Here is a 21,334-nt window from a genome sequence, read left to right as displayed (position 1 = left end):
TTTCTCTTGCCAAGTTACACTTGAGTACCTTGCACAGGGAGAGAGTCTAAGGCAGTAATGCTGCTGTCCTGAGGTTCAAGCTGATCTCTTTTCGGGGATCTCACAGAGATCAGGGAAAATGGGAAGGTTTTTTTGTTTTTTTTTAAAAAAGGCTGGGGGGAAAAAGAGTGCTATTGAATTCTCAGCATGGACTACCAAGTAGGGAAGGGATGGCTCCTTGCTTACAGAGCCTGAAGTGGAATTCTCCCCAGCAGAGATGTTAACAGGTTCAAACACAGACCTAGGGTTGCCAACTTTGGTTGGACAAATTCCTGGAGATTTCGTCACATGACAATCTTGAATTAAAGATTAATCTTTAATTCCTTGCGACTCCAGGACAATCCTGGATGGGTTGTTAACCCTAGAGACAGCTAAAATACACCATTAAAACAGAAACACACTGCTCTGACCAAGGCGCATCCTCAGCTCTCTACACACCATGCCAAGTCACTGACAGCGGAGGTGCCTGGAGTTCAGAACCACAGTTGTCCCTTGTTTACTCTTAATCCCACTGAGGTGAAACAAGACAGAAGGTCTCAGGCAGGGGCAGTCTTGCCAAGGGGAGGCCGCAGAGGTGAAAGATAGCTGCAACCCCTCCTTTGGGGAAATGGGGTGCTGCTGGCTGGATTGGGAGCATGGCCAGCATGGCTGAAAGATTAGCTGATTTGGTAAGGGCCTACAGAGTACTCAGGGGAAACTTCTGGGGATTCCCCTGGGACAGGCTGGACTTACACAGCTGAGGTGAACGTAGTCCTCGGTAGTGAGAAAGCTACTGCAGTTTCTCGGCCCTGGGAATGGCCAAGTGCTGTGCAGGAGACCCAGGACATATGCCGAGTCAGGAAGTTCTCCGCTCACCCCCAACTTTGTGTTTCAAAGCAGAAAAGTCCCCTCCTGCAGAAGGCCTAGTGAAACATTTCAGTAAAGAGAAAAGGGACCAAGTCCTAGTACTCACAGACACAGACTGCTACAGAGCAGCCTGCAACACGCATCAGAAAGCAGTTCAGAAAACCTCTCAGCCAAGAAAGCCTTTCTCTTTCACTTTCTCTCTCTCTCTTCAATCACTCCACCTTTCTGAAGAGGACTTCTATATTTGGAGATACAAAGATGCCCTGTTCTCCCTGACTAGGCTACCCACATCTGCCTTCTCTCCTTTCCAAACAGAGCAAAGGGTGGGCAGCAGCTGGATCCATTAACCTTTGATGGCTGATTGTGCTTCTCCCATATGAGTGTGAGTGCAGCTGTAGTGAAAGAGGCCTTTACATTCTACTGTATGTTCAGAAACCATGGAAGTGCTCACATACCACAGTGATGGAGGACAAATAAAGATACATAGCCCACCTGAGCAGTACCTATAACAGCTGCATGGAATTACACCAGGGTACTCGCACATCAATAACGTTAACATCTCTCACGATGTTATTATAAGGGTCTGGATATAAGGTTTTTTTCTTAAAGCCCCAGCTTCTGGAATCATGTCATTTTGTGAGACTTTCACCTTTTGTTTTAAGAACAAGTGAGTTTGTAGCACTCGTGGCTGTGGAGAAAAGCTTGCAAATTTGGTCCAAGTGCACTCTAAAGGTTCAAAACCAAGAAGGCAAATAAAAATATTTTTAAAAGGCATATTTTAAGCCAATTTCATGATTTTGTGGGGGTGGGGGGAGGAAGGCCTGACTGAATATTTGAGGTTGTCACTACTGTATAAAGGGCTTGTTAGCTGCCTCTCTGGTTATGTCCATGTGTATTTACCATGTGTAGTTTCTGTAATTACATATGCAGCTATGGTGTGTGTACACACAGCTGTGAAAATTTGGTCCTGCATCATGTGCTAGTGACTTTAGGCACCAGTGTTTTGAAGAAAACTGGTTTCAATTGTCTGATTGTCAATGGAGACTTGACTCTTTCACCAATGATTTTTTTTTTCAGTGAGAGATTTACAGGTTTTATTTGTGGGTGCAGAAAAACAGAGGGTGGATTTTAAAATGTCAGGGATTACCATAACACATAAATATACAAATCATCAATATTCATAAGCACTCAGAACACTGCTTTAATTGTTTTGATATTCTTGGTTAGATTTTTTTAATCCTCTAGTTTAAAGGTCCTTCAGAATCTAATGTACAGTTCCTAGGAGAATCTATAAACATCACATGGACATGGTGTAATTAAAAATGGTTTGATAGAGAGGCATGTGAACAGCAGGTCTGGCGGCCCTTTGATTTACAGATAAACTCACAGAGTAAGTCACTCTTCCCTGATCTGGATTGTGAAGAGCATGTTAATCTCTTTGAAACAAAACATCCTCAGGGAATTATATCAGTGCTGAGATATACAGAGATGGGATGCAGGGGGAGGGAGGCGAGGAGGGACAATATGAATTAAAAACACGTGGCCACATTCTCAACTGGTGCATTTCTGCATAGCTCCATTCACTTCAGTAGAATTAAGCTGAGGTATAGGATGTGCTCCATTAAGTCTAAGGAGAAATCCAGACACCCACAAAAAATCCTTGGGGGAGACAGGAAGGTGGTAGAAGGAAGAATGGCTGGAGCTGGGGACAGGGGTTGTACTAAAGCTCAGGGGGCCATATCTTGCTACCATTTACATTGGTGTAAACCAGGAGTAGCTATACTGAGCTCAGTGGAGTTGCTCCACATTTACACCAGTGATACTGAGAGTAGATTTGGCTCTGTCATTGGTTTTAGGGGGATTAATAAACAAAAAGGAAAGGTGCGTTCATGAAGGTGGCCAGGGTTCATTTTGTGCTTGAATCCTGATGCTGCCAGGCAAATCCAAGGAACTGATTTCTGTAGTGAATTTGATCAGGTGACAAATGCTGGAGGGAAACCTAGCATCAGAGACTTTAATTCGTCATTTTAGTGTCTGTTCTCTTTTGTATTTGACACAGTGCAATGTTATAAGATCATTTTAGAATTCTGCTCTTTATTTACAGTGATACTAGAATCACTCTCATGGTATCTGTGAGTCTCCGGGTTAGCCCGTTGCTGTCAATCACATTGTCTTTGGAACCTCCAGACTCCTACAGTGTAACTTCTATTTCAGACAGGAAGCGAGGATCCTTAATATTGCCAGAAATCAGTAGAAACCCTTTTATATCTCTGTTGGCTGGATTATTGTTTGAAAGCTAGCAAATGCAGGAACTATAAATGCTTGTGTGTGGGTGTTCAAATACCTGAGATTCTCTGCAGATATTAGCAGCATCTCTTGGGGAAGTCTCATTTGGTATGCAAGATAAAATCGCTCTGGCACTGATCATATGATTTGAAGACTCAATCCTGAGGCAGCACTACTGAAAGGGGAGGTGAAACTGCATAAGACACTCACTTGGTTCAGACAGCAGGAAGCTGTGAGCAGCACATGAATTTTATTCACCAGGGACTAGTAAAGCTAGTGGACTGCTCTGTCGTATCCGCAACCAGGAAACCACCCTGCATAGAGAGGCTTTATTTCTAGCAAGGCTATGTTTTTTCAGGATGTATCATTGTTGATGCTAGAAAAAGGGCATCCATTGCTACATGAGTGGAGGCAGTAATTGCTGCAGAAGATTTCTAAGAACCCCATTTGATTCTCCGGATAAATACCGCCTCGAGAATGAATTTAACTGTAGTGGGGTACTATTTTCGGCTGACTTGGTTTGGAAAATAGGATGAAAAGAATGTATATGTCAGGGAAGGATTACATTGATAGCAGAGCAAACTAGAGGAAAACTTCCACCTGCACTGCTGGCATCCGGGAAGAATAAAAGGACTAAATATCCTTCGTTCACTGACCGGAGATGGTTTTCTGAGGAAAACCCCAACACCTGCACTCAGCACAGTACAGACTTTTGCAAGAACAGACATGGTACAAAATGTGATTTTGGTGTTTTTCCGCAGGCGCCTGAGCCAAAGACCTGCTGTCGAGGAGCTCGAAAGAAGGAATATACTTAAACGTGAGTACTTAAAAAAAATTATAGCATATTGTATGTGAGTTTTGAAACTACTGAATCCATTTCTCAGAGCCATTTCTCCGTTGTAGTCAAGTTCATGCCCTCCCTCTGGGAATCGATTTGTAACCAATGGAATTTTCACTGAGGTGTGTGCTGATGTCTAATATGTGTACTTGTCTGAAGGAATACCACTTAATGCTGAAAAAAGGAATGATACAAATCTAGATTTTCAAATAATTCCTGCCGTTATGGCTGCATGAGGAAGAAAGCATGATCTTGGTTTGACTCAGTTTAGCAATCACCTCGATTATCATTTTACATAGAGAGTCAGGACACACTGTCAATTAAAATCCATCAATGCCAAAGTGAAACACACAGGCATCCTTGGAGAACAGTGACTTTCCTAGCAAATAAATTGCATCAGATCCATTCCTGACCTTTCTAATTTAAAAGGAAAATGAATTAAAGACAGCAAGCTGAGACAGTGCACGGGTATCAAAATCCTTACATTTTACCGTTATCTGAGCTGCTGGAAACATTTGCTGAACTTCCTTTAGATGGCTGGGGAATCCCCAAAATGATGAGAACAGGGGAATCCTGAAAATTGTTTCTGTTGTCACATGGGTAATCTGAATGGAAAAGGTGGAGTTCCGCTGCTTTAAGGAAAAGTATAATACACCATGAATGCAGCAGAGTGTATCTTAGCACCAGAAATGTAAAAGACATTAAATGTGAAAAATAACCAATTACTTGTTCAAACAAGCTTGAACGACTTAATGGAATACATGTTTGCATTCTATGAAAGCAATGCTGTCTTTGGCTTTTAAATCAGATCTAAGCATTTAGAGGTTGTATTTCACTAGTACAGAAAATTGCCTAAATAATTTCCTACTTTAGTCATAATTTCATGTCACAAGGCTGAGCCTGATGTTCTAACCTGATGATTTGTTCAGGTGTTTGACAGATTCATTGTCTTGCTTAAACTGAAGAAAGAAGTCCCTGTGAACATGGGGAACATTAGTTTTTCAGAATGGTTTAGATTTAGGAAGTTTAGAAAGTTAAATAGTGCATCCCAATTTTTCTCCTGAAGGAGAAAACTAGAAATATCTAGGCAAATTATACGAACAAAGAGGAAAACAGCAGCATGGCTGCATAGATCACAGTGTCACCTTCATTTGGGAGGATTTGGATTTCATGCTGCTTTTTCTTTCTTATCAGTTTATACAAGAGGGGCTGATGTTGCTCTCATTGAAGTGATTAGGATTTGGAGACAGAGGGAACTGAAGGGGACTCCTTGGTCATCTTCAGTTGGTTCAGTTATTGAAGTACATCAAACCATTTCCTTTGTAAATAGTTCTTGTGACATGTAAATGAATTACCCACTCAATGCATACGCAGATTCATTTACACATATTCAAATTACAAACAACACATAACACGATTATTGCCAGATTTGCAAAAGAGCGGAACACTCTGCGTCTTCCATTGAAAACCTGCTCCCTTCATTCTCTGGTCTTAATCCAAGCTGAGCTCCTCCGAGAATCTGGTCCTTCATGTTTGTTACTTTCTGGTGTACACTGGCTACATCCTTAATCTAGGTTAAACTGACCAGCTTTAATATTAAAAAAACATTGTGTTACATTCATATAATGAGTTTACAGAGGGAGCTAAAGCAGAACAGAAGACGAAGCAGAATTAAAGATATGTCCTCCATGCCAGCTAAACATACTGGGTTAGATTTACTGCGCATAAATCTGGAGTAACTCTGTCAGCTTCAGTGCAGTTACTCTGGGTTTGCACATGGTTCATCTTGTATCAGAAGCTGCACAATTCTACTTAGGTTACCTTTTTCATTACATATAAATGTCAGCTACATTGCAAAGAACCCCAGGTCATCACTGAGCTAGCAGGGACCTTAGAACGTGTGAAAAAGAAGGGTGACTGCAGCTGTTGAAAAGTCAGTCTTCAAGTTAGTGAGAGAGAGATACGGACACTTTTACCAATGACTTTAATGAAAGCATGATTGGATCTGATCTTGCCAAACCATGATTATATTAATACCCCCATTGAAATCAATGTGACCTCATGAGTTGTAAGTGCTATTATGAGGTTATTTTTTTAAAGTATTCATGAGATGAAGAGAAATAATTTTTTTTTTACTCTCCCTCATGGAGGCGACTCTGGGATAAGAGAGGTACTTAAAACCCCCCCAACACTTACTTATAATCTTATTGATTTTATTTATTCCTATATCTTTAAATATAGAAAAACACTGCTTGTTCAGTACAGGGCATGACTGCCACAGTAACTGTGTTAAAACCAAAAAATCAGTCCCAGGAGTTCAGATGGGTTTTCTATTATATTCTGAGAGCAAGCCATTGATATTCATATTCAAAGAGGCAGCTCCTCTTACATCAGATTGTACAATCCCTGCTTCATTCTTAACACTGGTGATTCCTGCGTCATGCATAGTTTAGAATTCCCTGCATAACTCATACAGAGCAAGGGTGTGAGTTACACTACTGCATGTGACACTGTATAATGGGACTATTACTCCATTGAGATGTGTGGTGTTAAAGCCAGCCATTTGGATCCAAATATAGGCAATGTGAGGTTGCTGTGAAAACCTCTCTAGTTCTTCTCTGTAGTAGTGTTTGCATTCTGTAATATCCCTGCTGACATTTCCTTCCCTCAGACAGGTAAAGTTTACCAAGATCTTGCATTTGCTTCCTGATGAATTGCTTTTCATACTTCCACAAATGTTAAGCAAAACGAGTTTAACTTTACCTAAATCTAGATGTGCCATTATCGATACAGACCATGATGTGCGCTTAGCATTTCAAAATGACAAAAAGCAATCTTCTGACCGGATAGGCATATTCGTGTTCCCATCTTAGAAAACCACCCAGTTCCCATGTAGAATGCATCATGACTATATTCCAATGGACATTTAGGTGGATGTAGAAGAGCCTTTTTTTAAAAGTGAAAATACAACCATAAAGGTCTAGTCAAAAAGGGGTTAATAAATATTGAATTAGGCATGTTAGTTACTTTCTGGGGGCATCTTGCCATTGCATAGTGTGTTCAATTTTTTTAAAGCTAATTTTCCCAATTTTTTCATATTTCCTCCTTGTCTCCTCCGCAGACAATTGCCACCTAAATCTTTGGTCATCTCACTGATGCTTCTGAAACACTGCCAGAGCAGCAGTCTCATGTACTCTACTTTAAAGTTATATACAACACCACTATAGAGTACTGGGTGATTTTAAGTTCTCTGATTTACATTGTTTCTTTACCTAGTTGCACATATATTGCTACAATGCTTCTTTAAATAGATCCATGTTTCTGTATTTCAATGTAAACAGAAAAAGGGGAGGGGCAAGAAAAAATTTCCAAAATAGCTTTTGCTTAACTGACAGACTATGAGAACACTGTTATCTGTAGCAGTGGTTTTCAACCTGTGGTCCACAGACCCCTGGGGGTCTGCAGACCATGTGTAAGATTTCCAGAGGAGTCTGCATCTCCTACAAATTTTCTTAGCAAATGAAAAAAGGTTGAAAACCACTGATCTCTAGGCTCACTGAATGGTTAAACATCTTTTCCCTAGGTCTCTAGCATTGTTTAGGTCATGGACTTGAGTCTAAATTTAGTAACAGATAACACTAGAAATAGAAAATCCATTAAGTGGTATCCTAAGGCAACGGATATATTTCACACAACGCTACAGGACTCAAGTCTATATTTAGATCCAGTATGTAGGAGTTATCGTGGCTTGACTGTTAATAGAACACACAAAAGCAAACTGGCTTAGCATAGAACAGAATATCACATAGGAAAACCTGTGAGTATAAAGAGGCTCTAACACAATTGGCATATCTTGAATAGTAGAGGGGAAAGGATAGCGTGTAAGTCAAGGCTGAATATTGTAGCAACATGACCAACTAAATATGAAGCCTGAGAGCATAAGCTCACGAGGTACATGCTTTCCCTGAAGTACGTACAGGGAAATATTCCAGCATATTAATGCAAGTATGACAGGACTCTAACAAAGACATGGCATAACAAACTATCATTCATAATTTTAAAGGTATTGCTTTTCCCTCTAAATGTTTATCTAGCTGAAGAATTGGACTGGCTGCTTTAAGTTTATGAAAGCTTATTGTAACTGGAGGTTATGTCACAGGAAAAACTGACATTGGCATAGGTACTTCTGTGTCCTCATTGAAAGGTAGCTGTGTATTCTGGCAATGCCCCAAGCAGGCATAGTAAGGACTGAGCTAGCAATTCAGAAGGACTAAGAAACTGTACCACACTTCTCCATATTTTAACTTTTATTGCCTGGATGTATTAGAAACAGCTGATCTTCCTACATGAGGAAAGTCATCTCTTTTTTTTATATTTTCTGCAGAAAGAAATGATCAAACAGAGCAGGAGGAAAGAAGGGAAATCAAGCAGAGGCTGACAAGAAAGGTAAAATCTTGAAATGTTTTCAGTGAAATTTAAAGAGCTTAGCACAAACTAATAACAAAGAGCCCAGAATAAAAACAGTATCTAAATTTTTTAAATCATATAAAAGACAAACAGCCGTGGTGGACACCATTAAAAAATCAACATGTATACACGATATGTGAAATAGTTGTATTTAATAACTAGAACAGAAAATAAACTACAATATCTTTGGTAGGTTTCAGAGTAGCAGCCGTGTTAGTCTGTATTCGCAAAAAGAAAAGGAGTACTTGTGGCACCTTAGAGACTAATAAATTTGTTGGTCTCTAAGGTGCCACAAGTACTCCTTTTCTTTTTGCGAATATCTTTGGTAATTATCCACAAATGTTGGCTCTTTAAATGGCACCACTGTATTTGAGAGGCTAATGGAAAATTTACATAAGAACCTAAAATCAGCTCATTTGAGATCATTTGCCTCATACTGCATATTTTGCAACTATATTGCTAGGAAAGCAGTTCCTTTCCACTGTTTGTAGCAGTGAGAATCACAGAGTAAGCTGACTCCTTGCTGAGCACCATGTGCATTCCTGCCTGAAATTTCTCATTGCAGACCTTTTCATTTTAAGGTCTATCAGATTCTAGGCCTGATCCTGTCATTGCTCTGTTTGCAGAAGTCCCCGTGGGAGTCAATGGTAACACAATGCAATATTCAAAGGCACATTATGATAACAGTTTGCTAAGCCTTGGGTCTGTAGTTCTTACACTGGGCCCAATCCTGAAACCCTTACTCAGACAAAGTTATGGGAATTTTGCAAGATTGAGCCCTTACATTGTAATTCATTGTGGTTATTTGAAATATATTGCAAGTTCAGCTTTATAAAGCTGTGTGTGACAAGATGTTCCATTATAAAGCCACTGTACACTAGCCCTCAGCTCCATTTACCCTATTATTACTGTTATAACAATAATACTCAGAAGTGTTTCTGTAGCTCCTTGAGATAAAGGCACATGGAGAGCGAAGTCTAGTTAATCGAAAAATGCCTTTATAGAAAGACTAAAGATAGCATAATATTAAAATTATTTTCCTTTACAAAAACTATCCTAATGTTTCTAATCATAGATAAGTTTTGCTCACTGACTGTAGGACAGATTCTGAATCCAGCTGTAACACTGTGAATCTGGAATGATGGCATTACCCATGTAAATGAGATCAGAATCTGGCTCTATATGTCAATGTTTCTGTGCATTTAAGATGAATTAATCAATTTCAAATATTTTCAGTTTATATATATATATATATATATATATATATATACATACACACACACACACACACACACACACACACAAATATACAATACACAAAATAAAGATGGGGAATAAAAATGCATGTGATTCTATTTTTGTGCTGTTGAATGTATGTCTCAATTTTATTTCCTATTCATATTGATATGCTTCTTTACAAAACTTATTGATATAGCTCAATCAGAGACCTACAGTCGATGAACTAAGAGACAGAAAAATTTTAATTCGATTCAGCGATTATGTAGAGGTGGCAAAAGCACAGGACTACGACAGACGAGCAGACAAACCATGGACAAGACTATCAGCAGCCGATAAGGTACAGACATACTTAAAACTATAATTAAGATGACTACTGTCTTTTTGTTTACTTTATTGTAAGTAGTACATCAGGTCATGTAAACAGTGGTATTACTAAACAAGTCTTGATATTCTAAGGAAATACAACTTGGAGTAAGTGGTTGCTCTTTGTGAAAGTTTCAGAGTAGCAGCCGTGTTAGTCTGTATTCGCAAAAAGAAAAGGAGTACTTGTGGCACCTTAGAGACTAACAAATTTATTAGAGCATAAGCTTTCGGAATGCATCCGATGAAGTGAGCTGTAGCTCACGAAAGCTTATGCTCTAATAAATTTGTTAGTCTCTAAGGTGCCACAAGTACTCCTTTTCTCTTTGTGAAAGTGACACTCAGTACTCCCCATGAGCCAAATTTTGTACTCTGAGGTTATATATATATATATATATATATATATATATATATATATATATACACACACACACACACACACACACACACACACACACAGAATACGCTCTAAAGACAGTTGACAATGAGGTACTAATAGCTGATGCAGATTTAAGTACTTTAAATGTTCCTGCATTTTCAGCAAACAGAAGCCACACTGACCACAGGATGTAAAACATATGTTTAAATAGTGAAAAGGCTTTTAAAATAAACAAACAAAAAAGTTATTAGAAAAAGTATGGAGTGCAGTACACTACACAATCTATCATAGATCTTTACCACTCATTTCTATAGTGTACGAGAAATCTAGGACCAAACTTTATCCCAAAAAGTTACTCAGTACAAAATCTTTGTTACAAATATGTACACATCACTACTTTATTCTCTACCGATGAACTCCCAAAGAAAGCACTTTTTCACTAGCCCTGAAAGTGGCCAATCTAGAGTACACACATTTTCACTTTATTACGTGCTTACCATATATTTGATTTTTTTTGCCGTGTTGCTGTGGCCCTGTTGGTCCCAGGATATGAAAGAAAAGGTGGGTAAGGTAATATCTTTTATTGGCCCAACTTCTGTTGGTGAAAAGGACAAGCTCTGTGAAGCTCAAAAGCTTTTCCCTTCCACGAAAAGAAGTTAGGCCCATAAAAGATATCATCACCCACCTTGTTTCTCTCATATATTTGATTTACAGTATGAAATGATCCTAGACTTTATACTTAAGTGGCTGGGTAGTAAGGAAATGGCTTGCGATGAATCAAGCTAGAATGGTTGTTGAATAAGGATGTAGAGCATGTCTACACTTACCTCCAGAGCGATCGATCCAGCAGGGGTCGATTTATCGCATCTAGTGAAAACACGATAAATCGACTGCCGAGTGCTCTCCCGTCGACTCTGGTACTCTACCAGAGCAAGAAGCGCAGGCAGAGTTGACAGGGGAGCGTCAGCAATCGACCTACCACAGCAAAGACACCACGGTGAGTAGATCTAAGTACATCGATTTCAGCTACATTATTCACGTAGCTGAAGTTGCTTAACTTAGATCGATTCCCCCTCCCCCCAGCATAGATCAGGCCTTAAAGTTTTGACTCAAGATTGCAGGAGGCTGGGAGAACAACTGGGGACGTTGAGCTAATTATTGGATACAATGGCAAATATAGGACTGGATTGCTCACTGCTTGATGCTGGGCTATGGAAATCAGACATGCCTTTCTCACTCCCACATGTGCTGAAGAGTTTCCCAACAGGAAGGTAGAAAATATAGGAATAGTGTAATAAATGGTATTAGAGAACTCTAACCTAATTTAGGATTTATTTTTATTTGCCATTTTGTCTTAGTTGTCTTCCTGACTTCATTTAAAAGTGCTTCTAGGGAGTATTATTTTGCAAGGTATCATGTGATAAATCAATGCTGTAAAGCAGAAGTTTTATTGGTAGTTTGGGATAATCAACATCCAGGTCTAGGAGTTTGCTAGTCGTATAGATTTGAAGCTGAAGGGATCTCATACCAGAGAGAGAGAGAGAGAGAGTGTATGTGTGTGTGTGTGTAAAAAGAAAAGGAGTACTTGTGGCACCTTAGAGACTAACATCTCTATGTTATGCATCCGATGAAGTGAGCTGTAGCTCACAAAAGCTTATGCTCAAATAAATTTGTTAGTCTCTAAGGTGCCACAAGTACTCCTTTTCTTTTTGCAAATTCAGACTAACACGGCTGCTACTCTGAAACCTCTGTGTGTGTGTGAGTGTGTAGCGTTTTTAAAGTGGGAGCAGATCCAAAGGCTGTTGTGTTTTGTTGTGCTTTTGCTAAAGACACTTATCAAGATATATATGACATATTTGCTTTCTAAAAGAACTCCCGCTCATTGGGTTACATCCCCTCCACACACAATTATTCTACAAGGTACTATCTGAAATTGGAGCTGAGAGTAATAAGAATTTAAGCTGGATTTCACCCTTAGATGTATACTGCAGCCCATTGAATTCAAGAGTGGATTTTGTGTCAATCATTAAGCCAAACTGAATCATGGTGTAAATGCTGCATCTCCGTAGAAATCAGTAATGTTGCACCCACTCACACTTGTTCTTAATCTGGTGTGAAACATGAGAGTCATTGTCTGACCCTTTCAAGCAACCCTTTGTCATGTCCTGTGAGCTATTAATTTTTAAAGTAAGCATACAATTAAACTTTTAGCTCTCTCATTCACTTGACAAACTTGCATTCACATCTCAGGGGCTGAAAAAATCCATTTATTTCTGGGCAAAAATTATATTGCTTTCCCCTACATTTTTATTTCTTCCAATAAACCACATCTCTGATTTGACACATGCCTGTGTATTAAAGATTCACAAGTTTAGGTAGCTAAATTACATGGTAATAGTATGTACGAATTTACAAAAGCACTCCAGTCCGATCCAGGCCAGTAACAGTAGTCATTTGGGAAAGGGAACAAATCAATTTATAGCTGCTTTGGATTTTATGGTGTGTAATGTATCAAGAGGGAAAATTTTCCCCTCACATATGATTGTGCAACACCACACATGTAAATGACTAACGTTTGGTCCATTATTTGCATATTGTGACAATGCGGTCTGATTTTTATTTTGAAATGGGCCAGTACTGAAATTCTCCACATTTCAACTGTCCAGTTGCCAGAGGAAGAACCTCTGCTTCTGCTCACTAACTTAACCAGAATGTCAGTAAGTGTTGGGGAGCGAGCATTATGATTTTATGTTCCTCTCAGGACTGCTTCTAATGATAGTATTTATGTCAATGTCTTTAAATGACAGGGACCAGTACACATGGAGAGAAGCTAAATATTAGCTCTCCTCAATATTGGCTGGCCACATGTCCTTTCTTTGTAGCCTACTATACTCTTTACATGGAATTTGCTGTTTTGATTATTTTTTAAGGGCTCTTATTTGCTTATTTAAAAAAAAAAGTTTAGAAATGCAAAATGATTTTTTTAACCTTGCTTCCATTTTCAATTCCTAGGCAGCAATCCGTAAAGAGCTAAATGAATACAAAAGTAATGAAATGGAGGTACATGCATCAAGCAAGCATTTGACAAGGTCAGTCATCCAGATATTTGTTCATTTTTCCTTTACCTGCAGTATCAATTTTTTTGAGCCCTGAATCTGCAGAATATATTGTTCCTGCCCGGCTCTGAAATCTGCAGAAAAAGCTTTACCTTGGGGGAAAAAAATAAAAGTGCTTCTGCTTCATCTCAGAGTATATTTGCTGTGAGATTACCATCTGTTGACAAGCAACTCCCTCCCCAAACCCCCAGCCCTCAAAATGCATTGTTTGTACCTATGATTTAAAAGGCCATCCCTGAAGAAGGAATGCAGGATGTATTGTACAGAGAACCTGACCTGTGATTTAAGGCAGATGAATAGGCAAAGAGTATTTAAGTTTGCAGTCGCATCATTCAGCTGTAAAACCAATGCTGAACAATAAGACAAAGTGTTTGTATTATAGTACATAATACAAAACACACAAAGGATTCACTCTGCTGCATTTTAAAAGAAAAAGCTCTGCTTAAAAGGTTTCAGTATTATTCACGCACTCACGGTCTTGCCAGCTTTTTCAATAGAAAGTAGAAGTTTCAGTGGCCTGTGTAAAATGTTTAGTGGATCTCAGTCCAGTTACTAGTGGAAGGGAGTCAGCATCATAAAACACACCATCACAATAATCCTGAACTGGCAACCTAGCTGGCAACGGGCTTTGTTGCAAGGATAGGTTCCTGGTTTAGTGGTTCGGTTGTGTGGTTGCTGATGAGTATTTGCTTCAGGTTAGGGGGCTGTCTGTAAGCAAGGACTGGCCTATCTCCCAAGATCTGTGAGAGCGATGGGTCGTTTAGTTGGAGGCTGAAGGTGATGGCTAGGGGACATCATCATAGGGCCTAATCACATCAGCCACACTATCAGAGGCTCGTTCACCTGCACATCTACCAATGTGATATATGCCATCATGTGCCAGCAATGCCCCTCTGCCATGTACATTGGTCAAACTGGACAGTCTCTACGTAAAAGAATAAATGGACAAATCTGACATCAAGAATTATAACATTCAAAAAGCAGTCGGAGAACACTTTAATCTCTTTGGTCACTCGATTACAGACCTAAAAGTTGCAATTCTTCAACAACAAAAAAACTTCAAAAACAGACTCCAGCGAGAGACTGCTGAATTGGAATTAATTTGCAAACTGGATACAATTAACTTAGGCTTGAATAAAGACTGGGAGTGGATGGGTCATTACACAAAGTAAAACTATTTCCCCATGTTTATTTCCCCCCCCCCCTGCACTTTTCCTCAGATGTTCTTGTCAACTGCAGAAATGGCCCACCTTGATTATCACTACAAAAGGTCCCCCCCCGCTCTCCTGCTAGCTCCTGCTGGCAATAGCTTACCTGATCACTCTGGTTACAGTGTGTATGGTAACACTCATTGTTTCATGTTCTCTATGTATATAAATCTCCCCACTGTATTTTCCACTGAATGCATCTGATGAAATGAGCTGCAGCTCACAAAAGCTTATGCTCAAATAAATTTGTTTGTCTCTAAGGTACCACAAGTACTCCTTTTCTTTTTGCGGATACAGACTAACACGGCTACTACTCTGAAATATATTCACATTGAAATTTAAATGCATGTGCAGATCTATATCAATTAGAAAGTAAAAATTAAAAGACAAGGCACTTGTTGATAGATGCTACTGAAATCTACTCCTCACCATCTGGTTAAGAACGGGATTTACAAGTATGGAAAGTGGCAAGAGGTAGTGGTCCAGTAAGTGAGAAGAAGGCAGAATGTTACCTGCAAAGACGATATTGGAGGAAAGTCACTTTAACGAATAGCAACAGTAATGGCCAAATTCTGCCCTTTGATTTCTATTGGCTTCTCATTGTCTTTCAAATGGGAACACATCTGAAGAATGAAACTGACCCAGTTTTATATTAACATTAGATAATTCCAGACTGCATGTACAGAGCTGGGAATTTGTCAGTTTTTGTGACATTACAGAACCGTGTGGTTTATGTCACTGGTTTCTGGCAAAATAATACCTACAATAATGGGAAGGCTGTAGCTAAGGTCTGGCAGCAAAGGATAGTTTATTTAATTGAAGCTACTTGGTGAGTTTAATTAGGCAGATTAAAATGACATTTTGAAATGTGGCCAGGACACCAGGGTTAAATATTCCTAACTACTTTCAGCTAATGCCATCATGCCACTAGTGTTTAGAACTTTATTTTTACATTTCATCCAAGAGAATAACTGTCCAATGCCCCAGGGTATTTCTTCTGTACAGATTCAAAAGAAAAAGAGTGTCACCTACTATATCAACAATACCTCTACTGGCATTACCTGGTTGTTTGTTTTTTTTTTTTGTTTTGTTTTTTTTTTTTTTTTTATAAAAGGTGCCCATCAAAATATCAACTCAATGTTGCTTATTTTGTGAAAGCTGACAAGATCACAGCATATCATGGTATATTATTAGCAACAAACAAAATTATGGCCCATATCTTTAAAAAAATTCAGGCACAATTGTGTTTGCATGCTCAAATAATTATACCCGCAAATGATTTTTCAGGTAGCTAATTGGATGACTTTTGCATGCAGTTACTGTGTCTGGCCATGCAACCATGGCAGATGCACACACAATGTGCACATATTTTCAAACACACACACACACACACACACACACACACTTACTTTTCTGAAAATATAGGCTATCAACAGAGGGATCAGTGTGACCACTATTCTAGCTTGTTCACATTTTGAGAAAGCATATGCCATTATTGTAGGAGTTAAAACAGCAAACAGGTGTGGTAAAACAATCACGTGTAACATCCATTAGGTACTTTTGAGGTACACAAGTCAAAGGGTATCAGAACATATGAAAATATATAATTTTACTACCACACCTCCTAAAAAGGCATTAATAAAAAGGTTTTGAATAACCTCCTCATGATAGATTTTAAAATAATTCTATGCATTTCAGCAAGTATTGCTTGCTGTGGAATTACTATCGCCATCACATCCTTGCTATGTTTATTCAAGTGTGTGGCATTTACCAATCATGATTTGAACAGTAATTGTTGAACCCAGAAGATTGTGCGTCTACTAGCATAATTTTTATATGTAACGGGTAGGCCCAAAATGATATTCTAATTAACTCAATCATGCTGAAAACATCAAGTCTGATACTGTAAACTGCTTGTTACCCTCATTAAAACCCTTTTAAAGATGCCACTTCAGTTCTCCAACCACAATAATGTACTACAAACATGCTGGAATGAGTCAGGTATTTTGCTACTATTGTCATGTCAAAATTACATTCTGCCTATTTATTATTACTATTTAGATAATGGTAGCAGCCAAACTGTGGCAGGCATTTTGCAAAGACACTAGAAGACTGGCTCACATCCTCAGAGGTATTTAGCTAACTCCTATTTAAGTCAAATCAGTTAGATGCCTAAATATCTTTGAAGATCTGCACCACAGTCATTGTTTCGGAGGGTACATTCTAAAAAAAGGCAGACAGAAAAAGACTGAAGTAAAGAAGAAATTAACATACAAGCAAAGTGGTAAGGGTGATGATAGGCACATCCTATTAGTTCAATTTTTTTTTGTTTTCTTTTTCAAGTTAAACCACTGAAGAATCCCTTTCTTCACAGCTCAGCCCCCTAGTATTTCCCCCACACCAATTCCCAGCCTCACTTCCATCCTCCTTATTGCAAATACGTGATGGGGAGATTTGGAAGTGGGAGTCAACGAGAAAAGATGAAAAGAACATAACAGAACTCAAGGAAGGGAGAATTTGTAGTTGAGAAAGCCCGCATGTAGAGAGGCTAGAGGCACTCAGTGGCACAGGACCAAAACCAAAGGGGTAAAATGCTATGAATCTTGGCATATTTTTAGTCACATTGGCCTTATACGTAGAACATGTTGGGGATCTTTCATGAAAAAGATGCTCTAGAAATGTGATTCAATGGTATTAAACACAATGGACACAATTTTAAATAGTATTATTTCTTATTGCAATAATATATTTAATATTTAAAAATGCTGTTATAAAGTGATTTTTAAAGTGTCTTTTTTTTATAACCTAGATTTCACAGGCCATAGAGATTTTCTTCTGAGAAGAATTTGTCTTTACTTTTGATATTGCTGCTGAACACACATCAGGGAATGTATAAAGGTCTTTCCCTGAAGTTCAGTTCACAATACCCTGACGTTTGTGTGAGAGAAGGACTGTGCAGGTGAAATCTCTGCAGCACGTACACACAGGAGCTACCAGAGGACGTACTTCACTCTTTGATGCCGGAAGAGTGATGGCCTGTCGGGTGGGAGGATCAGTTGAAAACGAATGAAGTAAAGCTACTGGAAGGAACTTACTGCTCTCCTTTAACACTCGTTTTAAACTGTTTTGCAGCATATCTTGGAAAAGGAGATGTTGTGCATGTACAGGTTTTACCATTCCAGGGCCTCTGACATAATGGACATGATGCACTGTTATTCAGTATTATGTTGACAAGACATTTTGAACTAATCACAATTAGTTTGTAAAACACTTACGTTCATGTTATACAAAATGATTTAATGTATTATAATTTTTTTCTTTTTTATATAATGTCTAACAAAAACACAGCTGCAACATTTTTGATTCCTGTTAATTTTGTTCTTTAATTAAATGACTACTTATTGCAGGAAACGAGCGCACTTCTTTTAAATTGCTTTTTTTCCGGGTGAGGTTGAAGGGGAGTGGATTTGTAATTATTATGGGTCAGATTTCCTGCACCAAAAAAGTCAGCACACAGTCTGGGAGACCATGAACAGTGGAATTTAGATAATAGGCTTCCCACCTTGTGGAGGAAAGATATTGGACCAGATCCTTACAACTGGAGTAATTCTACAACAGCTGAGGATCTGGCCCTTTGTAAGAAATGTAGTCTGTCACTACAGTAAAAAATTACTAAGCTTTGGCAAATTTAAACATGACATAGGTAAACTGTTAAATACCTTTTATTGACTATCAAACTATTGATAGTTGTATTCTTTTTCTAGTAAAATATACGTGAGATTTGATAACTTCCTGATGAGGAAAAAAGATACTTCTACTAATAAATAATTACTAAAAACAAACCATAACAGAAATGATTATGAAAAACTATAAGCAAGACAGGCCACAATGTTTAACAAAATCCAGAAACAATGAGAAGATTTGCCTAAGTAAGAAATACAGGATTTGGCTAAAAATCAAATATGTAAGCGATAATGTTAACAGTAGGTAATATTGATGAAAACGTGAGTGATAGTTGCATAAGATATTCTGTTTCTTTATATCAGAGAGGTAGCTGTGTTTCTGTTTCTTCAGTGACAGTAACAGAAGTAGTGCATACGCATACAAGGCAAAATTTTGTCCATAGATGTTTCAAGATCTACCCTTTGTAAAAGTTTTAAAAGAGTAAAAAATTTAGGGTAGGACATGTCAATCCCAAGCCAGCAGAAAGAACCCCAACGAAGACATGAAAACAAAAAAGCAAACAGATAAAAGGTAAAGGGAATTATGGATATAGACTCCTGATAAATGACTGCAGGATGGTGTGCAGAATTAATGCATTTAATGGATGGATTAATTGCTGTTGGTTCTCCAATGATCAGCACTAGAGTGAAATGTCTCATTTAAATAGAATGATATATTGTACTCCCTCCACAATAATAGGAGTTATGAATGTACAGAAGATACTGATAATATATTTAGTTGCAGCCATTGCTAGAAGCCATTTGTGGATCTTTGCAGGGCATGTGTCCAAGGCATGACTAAGCACATGCTGAACAGTTCAGCTTAATGTCTAGCTAGATTTAATTTTGTATAACCTTATAAATATTGGTCACACAGGTCTAAGTCTAAGTGCCTGAGTAACCATCATGATTTAATCCAATGATTTGTCTCTTTAATTACCTGATTTTAGAACTTGGTAGCTTCATCATGGAAATCTATATCATGCTAACTGGTATTTTAACATTTTTATTAGAATAATCCAAACACAAGTTCTGATACTTGACAGTCATAATATAATGAATGAAAATTCAGGAGTGATACAGGGAAATAATGAAAACATCAACTAAAGAAACAGCTCTCAGTAAGAAATACTTTTTCTAATTTTATAGCGAACATAGATGAGCCTTGCAGTATAAACAAGCATCATGGGTTGTACACTTTTATTATTATGATTATGATTATTATTATTACTACTATTTGTATCATCATCATGCCTCAGAGCCCTAGGGACCATGACTTCATCGTGTTAGGTGCTGTACAGAGCAAAAAGACAATCTCTGCCCCAAAGTTCTTGCAATCTAGGTACCAGTTTGGAGTTGAGCAAAATGTATTAGTTTAGCAGTGATTCACCTTCCAACTAAGCCCTCATTAATAAATACTACTTTGATAAGAAAATGGTTCTGAAAAATATTATAAGCTCAAAGGAATATTAACGATACATTAGTAAGAGCAGCTTTTTTTAAAAAATGCACCTATATTTGTATTATTTTTTACAACATACAGATGCAAAGTAAAAAAAGCATGTATTTTATACATTCTTCAAAACCTTGCAAATTCATCAAAGAAAATATTCATTAGTTTCACGTATTCTTGAATAATTCAATAATGCTGGTAAGAAATCTTTGACTCATATCAGGAGGTCCACCTAGTGGAAATGACAAGTAATCGCATATTAGATCTGAGAGAATTTACCAGTTGATTTATGACTTACTTGTAACTTCTATAATCAATGGAGATATCAATCAAAATTTGTTAAGCTACACTGACAACCATGAACTAAGTTTCAAGATCAATCAGGTAACCTGCAAAGAATTTTCAAAAAATTTGGCTTCTGCATTTTTTTCCTTCTTCTTCATTATACTTAAAGAACTACTGAAAAGATGACATCACACGAGCTAAGAAAGTGAAAGCTGAGTATCTAAGAGGGAAAGGAATTTTTAATTGGACTGTTTACAGCTCTTTTTTTATTTATTCCCAGTTAACTTTAATAACTAAACTAATATTTTGGATAAAATAATCATTTGCAAAATACTTGATATTTTGACTTAATTCTTTAGCTCACAGTAGACTTCCCCGAGACATCCCCAAATTCCTCTAGCTAAAAGGGAGGACCATACTTGTCACTCCTGATACACTTATGTCAAAACACAAGCAATTGCCTCCCTCAACTTTGTCTTTTTATATACATACTAAAGACGCAAATAGCAGCACAATCCCATTTTTTCCATAAATACTCAATTGGTCACTTTTTAAGAACTACTCTGGTTCCCCACAAGGATGTATCAGACAAAACAAACTTCCTAAAAGCATTAAACCTGTGCATGTGCCGAGAGAGGCAGAATGATTAGGGACAAGTAAGGGGATAACAGAATTTTTCACTTCTAGGTCACTGGTAAAAATCCAGGCCTGAGTCTTCCAGGACTAACAGTTATCATCTGATCATTGTTTGGTGGCCCATGTGATGTAGAGACTGGGTGGCTTCAGTCCAGTTCCTTTTAGAGAGGTATCCATGTTAACACCTCTACTACAATCCAGAACCTTTTCTAACAGACTCAACAAAATAGCCCAGTACTGAATAGGCATGAGAACCAAAGTGCCTTGGCCCTGCAGGTCAGGATTGAAATATATTGCGTTGGTTGGGGAGAGGAACAGAGCGTATGGGGAAACTTACATTGCCCGTGTCCATGATATACGTGTTCTGTGGACAAACAAACATTAAAAACCAACAATCCCAAACTCTTGAATAGTTATTTCTAGACATGGTTGACTGCGGGGCCAAACCACACTCTGAACA

General features: G+C 38.2%; 1 protein-coding gene across 5 annotated transcripts in view; it reads left to right on the top strand.

Moving 5' to 3' along the window:
* The window catches only part of PHACTR3 (phosphatase and actin regulator 3), a 148,822-nt gene extending 129,452 nt beyond the window's left edge, over positions 1-19,370 (top strand). For 2 of the 5 annotated variants that reach the window (XM_043496094.1, XM_043496093.1), the window contains 5 exons: positions 3,933-3,988; positions 8,394-8,455; positions 9,912-10,052; positions 13,467-13,543; positions 17,588-18,259. In XM_043496094.1, coding sequence (XP_043352029.1) covers positions 3,933-3,988; positions 8,394-8,455; positions 9,912-10,052; positions 13,467-13,543; positions 17,588-17,603 — 352 coding nt within the window. In that variant the 3' untranslated portion in view covers positions 17,604-18,259. Of the gene's footprint in view, positions 1-3,932; positions 3,989-8,393; positions 8,456-9,911; positions 10,053-13,466; positions 13,544-17,587 lie in introns of all 5 variants that reach the window. The other 3 variants (XM_038370539.2, XM_043496092.1, XM_038370537.2) reach the window with 3 other exon arrangements.
* Positions 19,371-21,334: the final 1,964 nt, after the last annotated feature.

Source organism: Dermochelys coriacea, chromosome 13 (assembly GCF_009764565.3).
Source record: "Dermochelys coriacea isolate rDerCor1 chromosome 13, rDerCor1.pri.v4, whole genome shotgun sequence".
NCBI classification, from domain to species: domain Eukaryota; kingdom Metazoa; phylum Chordata; order Testudines; family Dermochelyidae; genus Dermochelys; species Dermochelys coriacea.
This window is presented reverse-complemented; position numbering and strand designations above follow the sequence as displayed.